At 37.0% G+C, this 20,183-nt stretch overlaps 1 protein-coding gene across 1 annotated transcript in view; it reads right to left on the bottom strand.

Annotated features, from left to right (window-relative positions):
- Positions 1-13,264, bottom strand: part of RIT2 (Ras like without CAAX 2) — a 173,679-nt gene extending 160,415 nt beyond the window's left edge. Inside the window, exons 1-2 of the mRNA XM_066568845.1 lie at positions 13,178-13,264; positions 12,920-13,045 (exon numbers count right to left, since the gene is read on the bottom strand). Of these exons, the coding sequence (XP_066424942.1) occupies positions 12,920-13,045; positions 13,178-13,214 (163 nt within the window). The 5' untranslated portion in view covers positions 13,215-13,264. The remainder of the gene's footprint in view (positions 1-12,919; positions 13,046-13,177) is intronic.
- Positions 13,265-20,183: the final 6,919 nt, after the last annotated feature.

The following is a 20,183-nucleotide window of genomic DNA, read 5'->3' as shown; positions in this document are numbered from 1 at the left end:
TCCACTCTCTTCAGGTCTTCTTTTAAATGCCACAATACTGACAGTAATCACTGAGCTGAACAGATATGACACACAAGACACTGACAGAACAAATAAGGCCCATCCTATCTTGGTTTTCCACTAAGTAAACAAATATGTATTTGGTTGTCAGTTTAGCTAGAGAGGGTTCTGAAGATAAGTAACTTTTAAACACTGTGCCATTGTGAGAAATGCATCATATGTTAAACATCCTGAGATTAATACAAATACAGAAATAAACCAGACATATAAATAAAATAAAATGGGAACAGAAAAACCTCTTCCCAATAGATGTAAATCTAAGCCCTTCCAGGTTTCTATTTTCCTGGTGAAATATTTTATTGGTAGGAAATACAGTTACAGTAACTTTATGGAAAAAAAAAGAATTTTGAAAGATAGCATGGGCTCTACACCATTGACTAACACAAACAGGTGATATTTTACATTTCCTACTTCTCTCATAAATTCTGTCATGTACTTAAAGGGAAACCCTGCAAGAAGAAAAGAGATAAAAGGGGGTGTAAGGAATTAGTACTCAGAGGCAAATAACTCTATCACCAACACCTTAATGATTTTTAGCAGCTTGTTATGCACTAAACCTGAAAAGAATTATTCATGGTATTTGTCTATGGCATTGAACTTTGACTGTGAGCCAGGAAATTATTTGATTCCCTCAGAAACTTTCATCACAGTACAAACTGGTATTGTGTCCACCTAGGTCATTTCCTGAGCAATCATGTCTACTACAGCATATCTCATCTGTTCCCAATCCACATGCTGCTTTTTGTTGCGACTAAATTAACATCAGTGGTGCTAAAGATACTCCCAAGTGTTCCAACCCAGTAAAGTACTCACTGTCTATGATTTTTACTAACATTATTTGCGATGCTTAGGGTCAGAGAGGGGACAATTAACAATTTACTGGAATAAAAATTTTAATTTTTCTACATTTTTCCTACTTACAGCCAATCAGAAATGCATCTTATTCACAAGCTTGAAAATTCACTTGAATTGCACCACCCTAAAGTATCCCAGCACACAAAATTTGTTTAAGTATTGCTAAAAACTAGTTATACCAAAACTCATTCAGTATGTACAATGATGCTTTAGAAACACAAAACATAGCTTTGCAAACCAATTTGATCCATAGTTATTTTTAGGTAAATGAAAATAAAGAAAATAAGCCTTCAATCACCAAGTAATCCTATTCTTTAAATATGCTGTCACTGTCAATCAGCTCAAGTTGTTATCTCACTGGGTTTTACACAGCTTTCTATAAATTCTTTGAATAACACATTGGCACTAACAGCTATTTTCCTTAAAGAGTAAAAATGTGTGTTACTTTGCAGTAAATAAACCTTTCATGAGCATGTTTCAGGGATATGTGTATTTAAATCTGTTTATAGTCACTGGCATTTTGTTTAGATTTTTCCTCCTACTGCCACTTGTTCAAAATTTATTATAGTGAAGTAGCTGTTTGTTTATATTGTTATGAGCAGTAAAAGCTGGGGAGTGAGAGCAAAGGTAAGAGCTGGGCCACAAAGGATAAAAGAAAACATATAGAAACACATATATTTGTCTTGCATCTTGCCATTTTTTCCCCAGATTGGGGGAAAACAGAATTTTGTTTCTTAGAACCAAAGGAGATATCCCTCTACCATCACTGTGATTCGTAATTCTGCTGAAGATTTTTGTGTGAGCAGGAATCTAGCTCTTCAAAGAGCACAGAAGAGCCTGATACATGCTGTGCCTCCCACTGAATTCACAGGGTGTTACATACTGCTGAGGCTGGGACCCACAGACTCCTCTCCATTCTGGATGGTTGTCAGAACACCAGACACAAGAAGCATCGCTTTGCCTAGCACCCCATAAATTTATATTAATGTTGGATTTACAGAGCTTTGTACATGGCTGAGGAGAGAAAAAAAAGGCATGTGCTCAGAAGACTTAGAATCACAGAATCATAGAAAAATTAAGGTTGGAAAAGTGCCCTAAGATCATCAAGCTCAGCATTGACAGGATCACCTCAAAACCACGTCCCTAACCTCCACATGCACAAGTTCTGCTAATACTTCAAGAAATGGCAAATCCACCAGTGTCCTGGACAGCTTTTTGCAATGCCTGAGCATCCTTTCTCTGAAGAAATATTCCTATTTTTCAACCAAAACCTCCCCTGGCACAACTTGAGGCCATTTCCTCTTGTCCTATGGCTTGTTACCTGGCAGAAGACATTGACCCATGCCAGTCCACAGCTGAGATGATGCCTCTCCAGCTTCCTACTCCAGAGAGCCACTGAGTGAGAAACATGGGTTAAAAAGTTCACAGAGGCAGAAGAATGATCCCCTAAGATGACCTCTGTGTGCATTTTGGCTACCAGTATGTGCATCATATATAGGATATGACCATGGACTATTAGCACCTCGTAAGATAACTTCAGTGCAAAGACAGCATCTGAAACCAGTGCTCTTTGAAGAACAAATTTCTGCATTTTCCTTCTAACCCTTTACTCCTTTATAATTCCTTTACTCATCTGTTTCTAGTTTTCTGTTTTCTGAATCCTTTTCTATCTTTCTTTTTTTTTTTCTATTTTTCTATTCTTAATTGTTGATGCCTGTTAACATTTCCCTTTGAAAACTGCTTGGATTGCTACTTTTATATCTTCTCTTTTGACTTTGTTCTAACCCCTTCCTCATCATCAAATATCAGAGGCCAATTGTCATTTTGAGCATGTTACCTGGGGGAAAAAAGAAAAAAATATAGGAAGCTTATGTGATACACTCCTTGTTATGTCAGGCATCTAATAACTTTTAAGTATCTTGGGAAAGATTTGAAAAATGGGGCTTTTGACTTCCACTTTTATAGAAACAGACTAGTAGACAGAGTGCACAATGAGAGAGAGATTATGTTGCAAATTCACTTTTTTTTTTTTTTACTCTGGGAAATCCATTGAAACTGCTCCAAGTGGAAGAAAGGCACAAGAACCTGGTTTCCGGAGCTTATATATTATACATTTTATATTTGTATGAGGTATTAGATTGTTCTTTTTCTCCTCAAATCCCAGGAGAGAAATATTTTGTTTCTAGAGCTTATCTACAAACATATGGAACCCTCATGAAGCCCAGGAACACATCCTTGGGCTGTGCCCAGTGTCAGATACTGCACAGAGCAGAGCTCTGGCATGCTGTGTGTGATGAGTGATCAAATGATCATGTCACCAGGCAGCCCAAGTAAGATTATTCACTGTGAAGAAAATGTCTAATGACTGCTTTTAATCAAATTGAGAACATAATTTTTATATTAGAAAGTCCAGAAAAAATTTAGATAAGGGGATTTTTAAAGTTTGCCAGGCATTATGGATGACTGAAGTAGCTGCTGTTTTTGAAACAACTGAGAATTTGACAACACTTGGGCTTGGTTTTGAACATCCTGAATTAAAATCTAAAATAACAGTGCACATTTTGCAAGCTGCTAAAGAGACATTTCTGTGAAGACACTGCAGATCCTGTTCAACAGGGAAAAGTGTAACACAACAGGCTGTCCTGCAGGTAGTCAGCCAGGAAAGTTACTGAAGGAATCACATAATCTGGCAGAGCAATCAAGTTAGTAAAGGAATCAGGATTTGAAGGAGAATATGACTTTCAACTAGGACTCATTTATTTTGGGCGTGTGAAAATGGACAAGAATTACAGAATTACATTAGCACTTCAAGGAGATTGCAAGGAAAGAAATTACACAACAGCTCCTCTCATAACTGTAGTCAGTGTAAACTAAGAAGAACTACATGCATCAGTCTCTCAGCTGATTACAGCTCTTTGCCAAAGCTTATGAAATTAATTTTTAAAACTTATAAAAATTTGTGAGGTCACCTTTGGGACCCCTGAAATAGCAGTTTAGTTCTAGGGTTTTAATGAAAAGATAAAATACTGATTACATGTGTTGAAAACATAACTTTTTGGAGACTTTGGCAACAATACACAACTTGGCATCTCCTGAGATAGTCTGTTATGCACACATTGACACCCTCATCTTTTGGATTATCCCCACCCACCTTGAAAGAAAATTATTCTAGCCAGTGTCTCCACTGCTTAGTGGGCACGTAATGCTTTAGCAGATTTCTAGGGCTTGCAGAACAGTGTCTTCCCAACACAATTCCTCTGAAAGTGGGACCCTGCACAACACTCTGGTAACACCCAATTCCTGTCACTGGAGTTGTGTGAGCATGATGAGACTTCCAGCTCCTAGGAAAGAAAATTAGACAGGCTTGCAGGCATAAAGGGAGACTAATTAAAGTCAAAGAACAAATTAAAAGTGGAAAAGGATTACCAGAGGAATGGAAGGGAATAAAATGGAAATTACAGAAAGAGAAGAGATGAAAGCAGCAGAAAAAGAAGAAAAAAAAATTCTTAATTGCGCTTTCAAGAGTGTCCCTAATGGAATTAATCTCATCCAAATTCTAGCAGATAGCACATGCCAAAAATGCTGCAGATGGCTGGGCTCAGCAGCAGGGACGGCTTGGAAGGGAAGCGGTTCCTGTGGCTGCCTCAACAGATTGTTTACAGCGAAGATACCAACAGTGCCCAGCCATTGTCATGAAACAGAGCTTGTTCCCTTGTTTGAGACTTCAATCTGGGCATTTCAAATTGCAGATTTGTGTGTGGCTGAAACTAGGAGAGTCCTTGATAGTCCAATTCCTGTTGCTGAGGAATAACCTGGAAGGTTTTCTGTCCCTTTGTAGCAAGCACTGTGAATGGAAAAAGCTGAGCAGGGCTCAAGTCACTGAAATTCTCACTCTAAGTGAAGCTCTGCTTTAATGAAACACCATGAAAAGCAGACTCATTAATATGACCTTCTGTGAGTACTAATCACTTAGAATGATAGAATACCCTGACTTGGAAGGGGTTTGCAAGGATCATCAAATTCATCTCTTGGCCCTCAGCAGGGCCATCCCCAGGAATCCCACCTCATGCCTGAAAGCATTGTCCAAATGCTTCTTGATCTCTGTCAGTCGGGTGCTATGACCGTTCCCTGGGGAGCCTGTTATTGCCCAAACACCCCCTTTAGGGAAGAAATTTGTCCTGATATCCAAACTAAACCTCCCCCAGCTCAGCTGCAGGTCTTGGGTCCTTCACATAATTGTTCACATAGAGACAGTGTAGGTGAAGAGCCTGAATCATTCAATTCCATTTCCACCCATGGAACAGAGAACAGCAGGAGGTGAGCTAACAAATCTGTATGCCTTCCATCTGCACCACTACCCAATACACTCATGAGGTGGCCCATACTTTCAGGGTGCTATCTCAGCATGTTTCCAGTCCTACTGGAGCCTTTATACTCAGAAGGACACGGTTCGGTTTGAGGCTACATAAATGACTTTTTTTGTACACAGCAAACAAATCCAGTCTTGAGGCTAGCCTAAGCATCTCTGCTTAGCAGTCTGAACACAAAGAAACCTGCTGGATATCTCTATTATTAGTGCCACATCAGCCTAAAGTCCTGATGACTATTAACACATCTTATAATTTTGAGGATGATAGCAGTCCTTCTCTTGTGTAAGAGAACTTGACAACTCTAAATATTCTGGCATATTTGCTCTGTAATGTTCAATCTCTGTAACTTGTTCTGTCTCAATGTAAACCACTTAGAATAGCAAAAATTTCACCAGCCTGTTCCTTTCCTTTGAAACTCTTGCACAACCTGCTCCACCTTTCTTTTAAGCAAACCATTAAGGGCATATGCCCTTCTTATCGACCAAAAGAGGTTTGTCTTTAAGACCTCCTACACCTCTAATAATGCATGTTCTAACTGCAATTTCATTACTTGTTACTCTCCATGAACCAATTCTGTCTGCTTTCCTCCTCAAATTTTGGAATATATGTGTTCTTCTCTTGATATTCATTATTTTTAAATATTGTGAGTTCTCCATCCCCTGTTCCAAAGGGGCATGGAAGTGACCAGCTCGTTTGCCTTATTCAGGTGGATATTTATCATCTGGGTGTTATGATGGGAGAAGCTGGACAAATCAACCCATCCACATCACAGCTGCATCCATTTACATTGAATCTCTGTATACATATGCAAGTTGCACAATAAAGAATCATGAATTACTGTCTACAGCAGCTATTTTGACATAGTCATAGTCGTTTGTCACCATAAATCAAAATGTGTCACTCCTTTTATCATCTCTGTTTGTTTTCTTTGAACTCTGTCCTATTTATCAGGCATCTTCTAGTGCTGAAGAATCCAGGACTCCAGTCAGATTTCTCAGCACTGAGTTGGTATCTCACATGCAGAAACCCCCCACATTAAATACAGAGGGCATAATTGAATCCTCCACCCCTATAACCATTGAACTATGTGAACCGCCAAAATGATGAAAACATCTTTTACTCATTTCCCTGAGGCAAACAATTCTGTCCACAAGGTCTGCCCATAGGCAAAAGAAATTTATAAATAAATAATGTATTTAATCCTTTTAAGTGGATAACATATACACTAAAGATAAATTAAGAATATCAGAAAGGGTCCAGAATAATTTGAATTCTCGGATTTAATGGTGCCAAATAAGATAACACGTATGAAAATGCAGAATTTAGGTCATCATGAGAGATGTGATAGCACAGGTGGCTGCACTGGGGAAAAGAGAAAATGGCTTCAAGTTACTACAGATATTTCTCTGTATGTGACTTCTCTGAACTACACCTGAATAAAAGAATTCATTATTCTCTGAGGAGCAAAAATAACTCCACAGAGGAAACTAGCAGGCAATCTTTCTTCTAATAAGGCCACTAATAGAAGAGCGTGTCAATTTTTTGGAATCCATACTCAGAAAGTTGATGTGGAAATATTAGGGCTCTATAATTAAGCATACAAGATGCTCTGAGCAGAAAAATAAGGTCATACAAGTGAAGTTTCAGATATTCAGTGCATTGCAGTGAAAGAAGATCAAGGTGTGAACTCAGGATTGTCTACAAGTACTGACAGAAAACACAGATTTTTCAAAGTTGTTAGCAAAGAGATATGTTTATATGATGAGATATGTATAATATGTTTAGAAGTTGGAATTACACAAAATCAAGCTGGAAGTGAATTCAATTATTTACCTGTGAAGGAAACTAAAACATATGGATAGTGTTGTTTTAAAGATCACAAACCTAGCAGGAACTCTGCCTTTGCACAATCTCTAAAGCTTAATCTGATTTATGAGAAAACTGGCAGTTACTCATACCTGGGGATGTTTTTGTCTGGCATTGGTGGCCCTTCTCCACAAGGCGTTTGTTTGCTTTTTCATGGCGAAAAATACAACGTGCACCACCATTATTCTGCATTAAACACCTGCAATTCTGCATTAGAACTGTGCAGGCAGCACCGTGAAGTGACCAGAGGAATTTATATGTCATTTTGAATGGTCAGTACCCTTACCCTTTCAGAACTGTTACCAAGAAGGATGACTGCATCTAGTAAAAAATATATATTCTTTTATCCTTCCATTTCTATTTCTTTTAAAATCTGAATAAGTTGAATAATTTCCCTGAAACACCTGAGGAAATAAAAATCTGGATTACTTTTTTTGTTTGTTTGTTTGCTTTTCACACAGAGAATGATAAGGGAACAACCAATTATTTTCAGATGGCATACATATTTATTAATAAATATCTCCATTTTTCTCCACTTAAAGAAAAATTGTCACTTTTTGCAGTTAGAGGAGAAGAAGGAAAAATCAAAACAGCAAAAACTACACTTGTGTTGACTTTGAGGGGTAAAAAAGGGACTTAGCTTGCCTTAACTCTAATGCACAGCATGCCCAAGCACTTGAAAGGGAACTTTTTTCACCTTGACTCATTCTGAGCAGTAACTAAATCCAACACCTTCATCCTGGTGATTGGCTTGCTTCAGAACGTGAGAGAAGGCCAGACCCTCTGCTTTGATTCATTTACCAGGCATTTAGGGAAGCACAGCTGTACCTGAGAATATTCCTGGAGAGTATAAGAAACTGAATCAAAACCAACCCCCTCCAAAAAAATAAAAGGAAAAAAAAAAAAAAAAAGGCTGCTGCTGAGGTGTTTGATCAATGTCTGGAAAGTGCTCTGTGACACCAAGCCCAGTGGTGGGGTAAGAACAGCATCAGCAGGTCCAAGTGGTGCTTTTCAAGCTCAGCACTTTTAATACCAGCGGAATCTCTTCCCTTGCCCTTCATCCTTTTCTGTGTAACCTGGATCATACATTAATTTATCTCCAGGGAGTTTGCAGACAGCTGCAGTGGGCCAGCTCTCCAGCAAACACTCCATGGTGCTCTATTTACTGGGGACTCTTGTTATGAGGACATGCTTGAAAATAATAGGCACATAATTTGCTTTATCAAGGCAGAATAAGAGGCAAAACCGGTCCAGAAAAAAAAGGCAGTTGAGCACATAAATGAAAGAAAATTGCAGATTTAATCTAATTCCTCGTAGCGAAGTTCCCACATCACAGAGAATATAATTGTTTTCACACATTTTGGAAGTTATTGTGTACACATGATCTTGAAATTAATTGGATGAGTCACCTGCATCTGTAGAAACACAGCCTTTATGCTACACTGGAAAAAACAAGCAAAGCAAAACAATACAAAACAAAAATCAGGGAAATCAATGGGTAGGAATGCCTCCTTTAGACAGCCCAGTCTGCGAATACATTTCCTCACACTATTCCTCCAATATCCTTGAGAGAATCTTTTCTCAGTTTCTTCTCTTCCACTATTTTTTTATTCTTTTTAAGATTGAAGCCTGAAAATACATTTCTAACTACTTTCCAATATACAATTAAACAGGAAATATATTAGTTTTACAAAAGTCATTAGGCAATTATTTAAAAATATCTTCAAATGTATAGTGGCAACAGATCATCTGACAATCTTTCTGAGAAATAAACTTCCATAAGACAGTTAAATAGAAATTAAATTTACACCTATGACAAACCTATGCTATGTATAAAGGTGTAATTTTATTTGCCTGGAATAACTGTAGATCATGTTCATTAAATAAATCATTGTTAACCAGGGATAGGAAAAAACCAATCAAACAAAAAAAACAAGAAAAAACTAAACCAATATTTTTATTTAGCCAAGAAGATGCACATAAAGGTGGGTTACAGTGCAACCTGATCATTGTTTGGAGATTGCTTAGGTAATAATTTTTCATCAGAGGGAGGTTTTTTATTTTATTCAGTTGCACAGGAACATCAATTTATTCATTTTAGCAGTCACTTTGCAAGCCCTGAGTTAATCATCACTAACGTTTTGCAGAATGTGCTGCAGTTAAGTATTGTTATCAGTGTAACTGGTTTGCTAAATATAAGGCAGCAATGGGATTGAAAGGCTCTTTTGTGCATGTTTTTTATTTGTAACACTGAAAAACAGAGCTGACCCCAGAGGTCTGATCTGCTTCAGGCAAGGACCATGACAGCACCTTGTTTACTGCTCTCTAAAGGTATTTATGAGCAAAATGGATTTCAGAATCTCCAAGGTTCTCAGGGTTTTTTGGTCTTTGTCAGGTAACTTCATGTAAGTTTGAGAGGCACTGAAGTGGCCTGATATTTGTCATCAGAGCAGAGAAGAACAGATGCCAAATTCACATTCTTAATTGGAATATAATTAAAATTAGAAATACATAATTTTGATATGGACTATAATTGAATGAGAGTCAATACAAAATTTAATTTATTCACTTCAGCTTAATTTCAATTTAATTATTGGTTCTAGCACAGATTTGGTCTGAACTTGCATCAGCCTGTACTGGATGTTCTTGATGACAATCACAACTTGCACAACATAAGAAATCAACACGTTGCTTTGAAAACAAAAAGAATTCTGTTTACATAAGTCTTAGAAGGAATAACTCATTCTGGGGAATCTATACTCCATAATTACAGTACAGAAATCAACTCCTATAAAAATTTATGGCTAGCTTCGTACATTTTCATTAGACACAACTATTACCTGTTTTTTCCAGAGCTGGGTTTTGAGATGGTGGTTTTTTCCCTAATGTCAGACTTTTTTTTTTTTTTTAAATTAGCATCAGTTTTCCAGAATTTATTTTGAAATGTCAGAACCCTTAAGTAACAATTCTCAGACCATTTCCAGGTTACACACCATTGGTCTTCATGTGATGGGTGTCAGGCTGGGATACACAGAGTTCATCTTATTTTACCAATTCCTGTAAAATTTACACTACACTGAACAGGACACATAAAAGGATGTTGGCTGTCCTCCTGGACTGTCTGCCATCTTTGAGCAGGGAAGTGAAGAGGCAACCCTGACTAATCCAACCCCAAAAGAACAAACATTTTTGGTCTCCTCCTCCTCATTCCACCCCATGCACAAATGTCACAGGTAGAGAGCAGGGCAGGGTTGGAACCACAGGACCAAAATGCCCAGGGGATATCTGGAACTGAACTACATCCAGGGTAAAAAGAAATCTAACATGTCTGCAGCTTCGTTCCTATGGAAAATTCATTCCAAACCTGAATTATTTAATATTTAAATGAATTGAGGGATGGAAAGGCTTTCATCCGAAAGAGGTTTCCCACTCAGTAATTTAACCCCAGCTGTTACTGTTTTTATCATGACTTAAAAGCAAAGAAGGAGGGAGAAGAAGGGAAAAAGAAGGCAGGATATTATCAATATATTAAACCACGTATCACTGATTTCTCAAAATCAAAATTGGAAGCTGAACTATTTTTTTGGTTTTTACATCCTTTTTCTACCCTGATTTGCTTTTATGGCTAAATTCATAATTTCCTGGACACATTGAATCTAGGTCACTAGGGGAAAGTAGAGCTCATCTTGTGCAATGAAAGTAGTCATTAAGGCCTTTTTCTGTTTTTAATCCAGTGTAAATTAATCCTGTTTATGTAACAGTCAGAATGAATTAATGATTTATAGAATGACATCTATTTTTACTTTTTATCTCTCTCTGAATTCTATCAATTGGACTATCTTTCAGCATTCTACTGAAATATTTCAGGTCCATTACACATCAGAAGTTCATAGCCAGTAAATGTTGAACTGCCCACCTCCTTTCTTATGAATTCTTAATAATATTCAGTTACTGAGGTATTTTTTTTCTCACAGGACTCTCACTTTCATGATAACAAGAGAAAGTTTTCAGTAATCCTATCGAATTTCATAAATTTCCACTTAATGCCATCTTAGTTTCTTTAGACCACACAATTCTACTTGTTAATTATGTGTTTCTCAGCTTTGGAGATGTATCATATCTTATTCAATCTACAGATATAAAGGCTTTGTCCTCATTAAATTAACAGCTAACATTTTCTGAACACAGAAATTTGAATTAACTAAATTTGTAATTTCAACTCTTATCTAATAGTAAATGGAAACTCAGAAATTCCTCCTCTTAGGTGTAAAGTTTGGTTGTTATGATTCAGTCATGCTATGAATGTAGTATAGTTTGTAATACTTTGTGGTGAACAAGTTTTCAAAATTGCATTATTCCTACAAACATATGGTTGGGGGTGGGGAAAATTGCTGCCATCTTTTGGATACGCTCAGGGAAAAAAAAAAAGAAAAAAGAAACTAAAAATACATAAATAAGGAAAAAAAAATTACTGAAAGTTCCAGCTGGCACATCCTGGATACCTGCTTTCCTATGGAAAAGATAATCTGAATTTGCAGAAATTTACCCTGAGATTAACAATATTTTCTTCTTTCCCATTTTATATGGTGATTATATAGTAACATCTGTGCAAGATCTGTTTGCTTGGTTAAGTAATTCTGGTGGGAAATAGCTTTCACTGAAAGATGTGCCACTGAAGTTGAAGCCAAGTACAACAAAAACACAAAGATTATGGATACAGAAAGAAAATTATGTTTACTCGCAATTTTTAACTTTTTGCACCTATACTTCATCTTATTGCTTGAACATAAATAAAACTTGTTTGATACACACAGTTATTACAGTTTAGTGTAGCGGCTTTTTATCCTGAAATTCCTCGGAATTTAGCTGGGATTCATTATATTACGTTATCCTGCTTTTTGCAATTTTGTTTCTCTCTCTGTTGTTCTTTTGAACTTCCAGAAGATGTAATCAAATTCTTGTTGTGTGGCCAGCTCAATATACTGACTTCTGAGACAAACTCTGCATGTTCAGCAAAGTCTTTGTAAGAACAGAGAATGCTGGTTTCAGCGAGAATAAATCAAAGCTGATAATATCTGGGAAAAAGAAAACACTGTCCAGGGAAAATAATGACTCCTCTGAAGAGATATCATTGTCAGACACTAGCGTATCTTGCCAGCTGTAGACAGGGATATTAAAATATGCTGCAAATCTGCCTCATAGTCTGGAGTGAGACTCAGGCAGGCACGCTGTACCTGTCCAGAGCAGAGAGGAGCCTAAACTCAGCTGAGCCACGACACTCAGAAAGAAAACATAAAAAAAATTAAAAATTAAAAAGATATGTTGGGGAAGAAAACAGAGCCACTGCAGTCATCCCCCACACTCTGCACTGTACTTTGCAGTCAGTTTGATTTCTGCCTGAGCACAAGGACCCCCAGGCCAACAAGTTACATGCACACCGTCCAGCAAGCCACCAGCCCTCACCAAGTGGGAGAGTGACACGGGCACTTGCTGCTAAACTCACAGCAGCAGCCTGGCTGCTCCCTCCTCACACACACAGCACACCCAAGGTCAGCCCCACACAAATAGCCAATTAAAAAGGCTTGCAGCGTTTCAGTCTGTAACAAATTAAGCTGACTCATTGCCCCAGCCACGAACTATAGTCTTTTATCCAAGCCATGAGCAAGAGAAAGAGGGACAAAACCCCTCATTAAACGGTGTCCTCCTCCGGTGAACTTTACGCTCCCAATTCACCCCTTCTCTCCCAAAATATTGTTGCTGAAACTTACCGCTTTTGCCAACTCCCCCTGCTCCCAGCATCACCACCTTGTACTCTCTGGAGCTTGCTGAAGAAGTGCTCGAGGAGCCGATCATTGCATTTTCTAGCTCCATCTTGCACGAAGCAGCAGAAGGGACTGAAACAGAAGAAAAAGCAACTGGCAGGTGATTTCTCTGATCTTAAACAACTATAAAAGCTGTGTTAGGGGGAAAAAAAAAAAGGTAGAAAAGGAAGGTATAATGCAAGAGCTATGATTTAACAGCCTCACACACTGCTGTGCCTGTGTTAGCTGGAGAAGGTCTCATAGCAACCACTTTAACAGCTTCCAATAAAAATCTCTCTCTGCCCCCTCCCAGCTCCGTATCGTTCTCTGTTTCTCTTCCTGGACAGCAGCAGTTGTGTGAGGCTTAAGAGGTCTGGTACCTCTGGGGCTGCAACGTCATTAAACAAATGGACCAGATACTTCAGCAAAATGAAATGGATCAAATTTCGTAATTATGAAGCTTGTTATTCTATGTAGTACTTGCTTGAATCTTAAAACAAACCAGACAACCTTCTTCTCACCTTGGAGTTAAATATGCATCCTATAATCATCAAGTCTGCTAGTTTTGCACTTGATACTATTACAAGCGAAACAAGCAACAATTTTTAACAGCCCTTTTTTTCGTGAACCTTGCTGCAAACACAGATTTCTAGGGCTAGATTTGTCCCCAGATCAATACTCATTTTAGTTCATTTGCATCAATTATTTGCAGAAATAAACCAGATACTGTGGGGGAAAAAACCAACAACTTTACTTGTTGTTTCCCTCCTTTTTCCATACAATTTCTCAAGGAGACAGGGACTGAATGAGGGTGGTATATTTGTTCATTCAGAAAAGGTGTAAAGAAAAACAACTTTTTAAATGTATTTCTTACTAATATCAAGTGATTTATCTTACCAAGCTGGTGAATGACATTCAGTGTGAAAATTTCTCACTGAAATTAATCAGTGAAAACTTACAACAAAACACAGCAGCTCTTCATTGATTTATGGTTTTGTTCTTGAAACATCTAGTCTATTTAAAGAACATGATAAATAATAAGATACTTGCCCAGCTTTAACTGTAATTTGATATTTTTGGGGACCAAAAAACATTTACTACAAAATGAGTGGAAAGCAAAACTTGTACTTCTTTGGAAGTGCTGGGCTTTCATGACAGAGGTAACTATTAAGGAGACATGGAAATGGAAGCAGGAGAAGCAGCTAATAAAGTATTTTGGAAGTCAGACACCTTCATCTATCCACTCTTCCATTAATTTCACAGAGAGTAAACACACGGTATTACTTAGAATTAAAAATGGAAAGAGAAATGAAAAAAAAAATCATAGACTGATGGAGGACATGATTTAATGAAAACTAAGGAGAGGAAAAGGTGTAGAAGGGTACATATAGTTTAGACAGGTAACTTAATGGACTAAGATAATACTTCATTAAAAAAGAACAGATACAGAGGTGTGATGATAATAATAATTAGAATGGAGAAGGAGAACAGAACATGAATACTTGTTTTTCTTCCTAATAAAAACTTAGGAGACAGTGGACGAAACAGAAAGTAGCCCAGTTAGTTTAAAAAAAAAAAAACAAACAAAAACAAACCTTAGAAAAGTAACAAGTAAGTTAGGAAAATTTTTGATGCTTGAAACTTGGGCAGTATTACTTATCTTGTAATGAAAAAAAATTAAACACAGAGTAGCATTAACTCTGTAGTCGACTATTAAAATCACCATCTCTTGCTTAAGGAATACTCACATGAACAGATCCTTGAAAAACAGAGAGAAATCCAAGTATGATGGTCGGCTTTCAGCCAGGCAGCAAAAGAGGGCAGGGACAGAGTCACTGTGTTCTGAGAAGCCCTCCAGAGTCAGGACCTACTCCTGTCCTGAGGGACTTCTGAGCCAGCCCTGCTACAAGCGACTCTGTAGTGCCAGGGCAGAGTGCCTGTATTTATGTCGGGATGGCAACCTCAGAACTCAGAAGGGTTTGCTCATCAGAGCATAAAGTAGGACATAAACAGGAAATGCTGCATATAATATTATGGTATCTAAATATTGAATTTCAGCAGCAACAGACAGGTAGGTCAGTTAATCCCCATTGCAATTAGAATTTAATTTTCATTAAAACCAATCTTGTGTGCCCATTATTGATACAGTGGATAAAACTAGTAATGATATCAAAACCACTGCTTAGAACAGCTGGGTTTTTCTGGTAATCTCCCATCAACACAGCAACCTTCTCCTGAAGAGCTTTTGTTCCCATACCTGGCAGGAACATTTGGCTGACATTAAAATGTCAGGAAAGTGAGTGGCTGAGGGCATGGCATAAAAGGCAATCTAAGTAAAATATATTTATGTATAAAAATATTGGTGAACATAATGTATAAATAATAACCAAAAATTAGTCCGATTTTTTTTCCAGCTGTTCCAGCTGCTTGTCATAGGAAAGTGTCAAGTCCATTTTTTCTTTTGTTTAGAGATGGAACATGGGGAAGGAATTTGTAAAATGGAAGAGGCTACCAAATAGAATTATGTTGGAGTGTGAAGATGAGTAAGACAACCAAACAGAAAGCCACTTCTTCATCTTTAAAACAAAAACAAGAAAAAAATTGACAGCAATTTTTGTCTGAAAGAGCAGAATTATGTATTTGTTCATGAGAATGAAACACTTAGAATACTTGCGTTACAGACACATACATGTTTATTTAACTTTAGCAGTTTATTAATTGTTATTACATTATTTAAATAAACATATTGGACAGACATATCCTCCTAAATTCCAGAGATTTGGCCATAGATGAAAAGGTGATACTGCATTCCTATTTATAACACAGGACTTGCTCTAATTGGTTTTCATCATAACTTGCTATTGACAAACAGCTGCCTCTGCCCTAATTTCATTCAATTCAGTAGTGGAGGAGAAGTATTTAGCTTTATTTCCATTTACAATAACATCAATTAGTCTTCCTTCTCCCACCAGAGCACTAAAGTACAAGGGTTTACTTGCTGCCAATAAAAATTAATACTGAGATGATTTGAAATTACCTGGCCTGAAACATTTATTAATATAGGGGGGAAAATCAGCAACATAAATATTTTACAGATAACAGGAATAAACTGTACTAAATCTTTTTTGTACTAAATCTGTACAACTTATTTAACCTGAGGTACTGGAGATTTTACAGTGTGTGACATTCCACAGCAAATTCCAACCGTCTATTTTATCTCTGCTTCACTGCTTTAAAGACACATTTATCACGATGCAAATTCATAGAAAGCTGTCCTTAGGCAAAAAAAAAAAAAAAAAAAAGAGTAAGTGCAAAGGTGGGAAAAAAAGCTTGGAGTGCTAGCTTGTAATGAATCATTTAGTCAATAAATTTAGTTCTATTCCTGTTTACATATTGCTTGTGACTTTACTGCAATTCTGCTGATTTTTCCTCTTCTTTTTTTTTTCTTTTAATTTTCTATTAAAACTCAGTGTAATATACAGCAAGCAATCAAACCATTCAGTATTCAAACTCTAGCAACTGCTTTGTTTGAATTCATGTTTTGTTAGTTAAGGCTGGAAAGATCTTAAGGACACTTGGATCTTAAGAAAAGAGTATACAGATATCTTAAAAGAGATGAGCTTTTTTCTAGAGAAAATACCATTAGGAAACACACATCATTCATCCTACATCCCCCCTTGCTCTGGGGTTGTTGAATAAAATAATGAGATGTTAATACAACATGTAAGTGTTCTGAAATTGTTTCCTACAGCACTTTATGTTGAGGAGATTTTATCAATTAACCTGGATAAATATTCCTGCCATTAGGCAGGGAGCTCATGAGTTTGAAAACTTGAATAGCAAGCAAAATGCAAATCTTGACTGATTTGTGCTCCATTAAGTGATGGGTTAAAGGCATATGAACCATCTAATAATAGTGAATATACATGAGCCCATGGAGGTCCATGCCATTATGGAAACACTGACCAATCTTTTGTCCCTCATGTTTACATATTAGATACAGCAGAGGGAGAAAATGTAAAAAAAATACCATCCTTCATAAAAAGGCATATAAGGCGAACCTGCTGAATTGCTGAAGTGGTGCTATGACAAGAAAGAGTGCTAATGCAGAAATCATTGCACAGAACTGAAGAACTGATTCAACCTGCTCCTGAAAAAAAAAAAATACGTTTGGCACACCAGCTTAACTTGATCAATTCTGAGAAAAGCTAGGATAATAAAGTAATTGCTGGGGGACCTAAAAGAAAAATTCTAAACCTAAATTTTACATTAGCATGTTTAATATATTCAGTCTCAAATATGCTGAACACCTCTGAATATTGTTGCTGAGGGACCTCCAACAGACTACAGAAGCATGTCTGTGGTTTTGGAAATCAAAGTCCAACTAGAAATACCCAGTGGTTCAATCATTCACCTGCCACAGGCACCCTGACTTCCTCCAATAATCCCCATCCCTTTTCTATTCTGCAAATTACTCATCTGTGGTGTGATTCATTGTGTCACACGTGGTGTAGTTGAGTGGACACTTGACAACCTCACACCTTGAAGATGGGTCCTCAGCTGTTAAATAGATGCCTTTTGTTCTGAAGTTCTTGTTGCTGTACCTCGTGTCAGGCGCATTTCAGCCCTGCCCCTGCTGAAATACATTTTAATCTAGGACTTATCAGGGTGTCATGAAGAAAAAACAAATGGTAGGAGGAAAGATGCAAGACTGACTGTTAGCAGAAAATGTGAAACTACTTCAGAGTCCAGAAAGTAAAGAAGCATTTTGGTTTTGGTCTTGTCAAAGAAAAGTTTGTCCCAGAAAACAGCTCCCCTTTTGTTATCCCAGGTCAAACAACACAACTAACACTGTACTGTAAAAAGATTTGAGAAATAGGGGCAGTTTGTCACATTCTTGAGAGCACTCACACAATATTAACTTTAAAATTCCTACAAGTGATTACTCTAACTCCATACAGAACAGAAACATTGAAGGTCATGTCTTAGACTATTTCAAAGGGAAAAGCTTTTTTCTCTGGGTTTCCGATAAAGTTTCACAAATGATTTATGATCCTAACTGTCTAGAAATACTAATGATTCTGGGCCATTTATGGATTTCTGTTGAATTTTAATTACACCCACAGATAAGGCTTCTACACTATAAAATGCAAGACTGATATTCAGAATGTGAGAATCTTAGAGATCTTAAAGCCTTGCTCCATATGAACGTGTTTCCTGTGAGAATGAATGTAGGCTTATTTTAAATTGATACACCTTCTAGTACTTTTGTGAGGAAGGAAAATGATAAGCATGACTATAATAAGAAATACCATATAAATAGCAGTAGAAGAGCTTTGAAGAGGTCATCTTTTTCATCCCTGCCCCACGCCACAAATCCATGCAAGTAAATTGAACAATATTTACTTAGCCTTACATTAAAGTCTTCCAGAGTGAGAAATTACTCAGTTTCTGAAATAAATTGCCTCACTATCCCATTAGAAACATCTCTGAAACCCAAATGTCTTTATTACACAATAAGATTATCACTTCTCATCCTATTTACTGCTGGTACTATGAAAAGGCACGGTGAATGTACTAAGCACATATTTAAATATCTGGCTAGTGAATCAAACAAACTTTTTAAGTATGGAGAATGTTGTTCTTCTCAGCATTCCTGTCTCTTCTTTTTCTCTCAGGTTTCCTATTTTTCACCAGAAAAGTTACTCTATGAATTCTTCTCCACAGGTCATTTATTGACCTTTAATGCTACTTGTGTTCCCAAAGACTATCCACTGTTTGTCTTGAAGTGTTGGTCCCAAATCTGTCCATATTAGTGTTTCAAGACTCCACACAATTTGGATTTACACTTACTACCAGTTCATGTCAAGCCTGATAAAGTCACAATAAACACAGGCAGTCAACAATAACAATAACAGACACATTTTTTCTTTTATTTTCTGATCTATATTTGAATATCCTCAGGGACAGATCCCAATCTACTGGGGTTGTCAGAATTTCTGACTTTTAATATTCTGCCAAGCTGTTCCTTTTCAATCATCCTTGTAATGCTGGTCTCTAGGAAAAAAAAAAAGTGATTCTTTCAGTTTGGACTGCTAAAAAAAAAAAAAACAAACATAAAAACATTCTTGCATTTCAGTTGTTACCTTAAAAAAGTTTATGGATGACGATAATGCCTGCACCCCCTAAGTCCTTCTACTTGAAAATCACTTCCTGAATTTCACTTTAAGGATGCGGATTTTCACTCTGAACCATGTAAAATGGTGTATCAGTTCAACAAAACAAAACAAAACAAAACAAAACAAAACAAAAAAAGAAAAGGGAGAAAAGAGAAAAAGAGTAGATAGGTCCTTGAATTTCATCTGTGATCAGTCTTTCATATGCTTTCCACTTCACTGTGTATACTGCGTAAATTAAGCTGTTACTTACTGCGTAAAATTAGCTCTAGGTTCACCAGGGAAGCACCAAACGGAATAAATTTCAATTGCTGTGACTTAAACATTTTTAATGTCATGGATTATATTCCATTATGATTTCTTTTTCTAGAAATTGAGTTGTTTATTGGTATTCTGTAGGTTGAACAGAAGGGAGTACATTAGTTCGTAAATCTATTGTGATTAAAAATAATCAGAACTAAGTGCATAATTTTGCTAAACAATGGTAAGAAACACAGAGCCAGTTCCTTTAAAATCATTAGTGAAATGCTTTTTCGAGAAAATTCTGGGATTTGGCTAGCTAAATCTCCAACTAAACATGTTGTTTTCCATGTTTAAAAGAGGACCATTGAGCAACCTTTGGAGTAACAGAGGCTTGGACTCATCAACATAATGGGCTGAGCAATGCTTTACAAGAAACAAGAAAAAAATTACTATATACACTGCTGTTGTCAGACCATCAGTGCAATCATCTCTTGACTAAAAGTTTCTGTTGCCATTCTGTGCATATCTGTGCTTGATTTCTGATCAAACTACTTATTTTGATGGCATTCAATCTATTTAAAGTAACCAGTTTCATATGTAAAACTAAAAACTGGAAACACTGGGAAATATGTATGAAAGACATCACTATGTTTTACAAATCTGAAATAAACTCTCATTTAAACACTGCCAAGTGGATTACGAGCTAGACAAGTATGCAAGTGCATTTATTTGGAAAGTTCCTACAGAACTGTGTTGTAAAAGATTACAAATATCCCACTTGTCACTCCCACTGCAATCGATTCGAGATCTGC

The sequence above is a fragment of the Molothrus aeneus genome, chromosome Z (assembly GCF_037042795.1).
Source record: "Molothrus aeneus isolate 106 chromosome Z, BPBGC_Maene_1.0, whole genome shotgun sequence".
NCBI classification, from domain to species: Eukaryota; Metazoa; Chordata; class Aves; order Passeriformes; family Icteridae; genus Molothrus; species Molothrus aeneus.
Note: the sequence above shows the minus strand (reverse complement) of the source record. Positions and strands in the feature narration are given on the sequence as shown.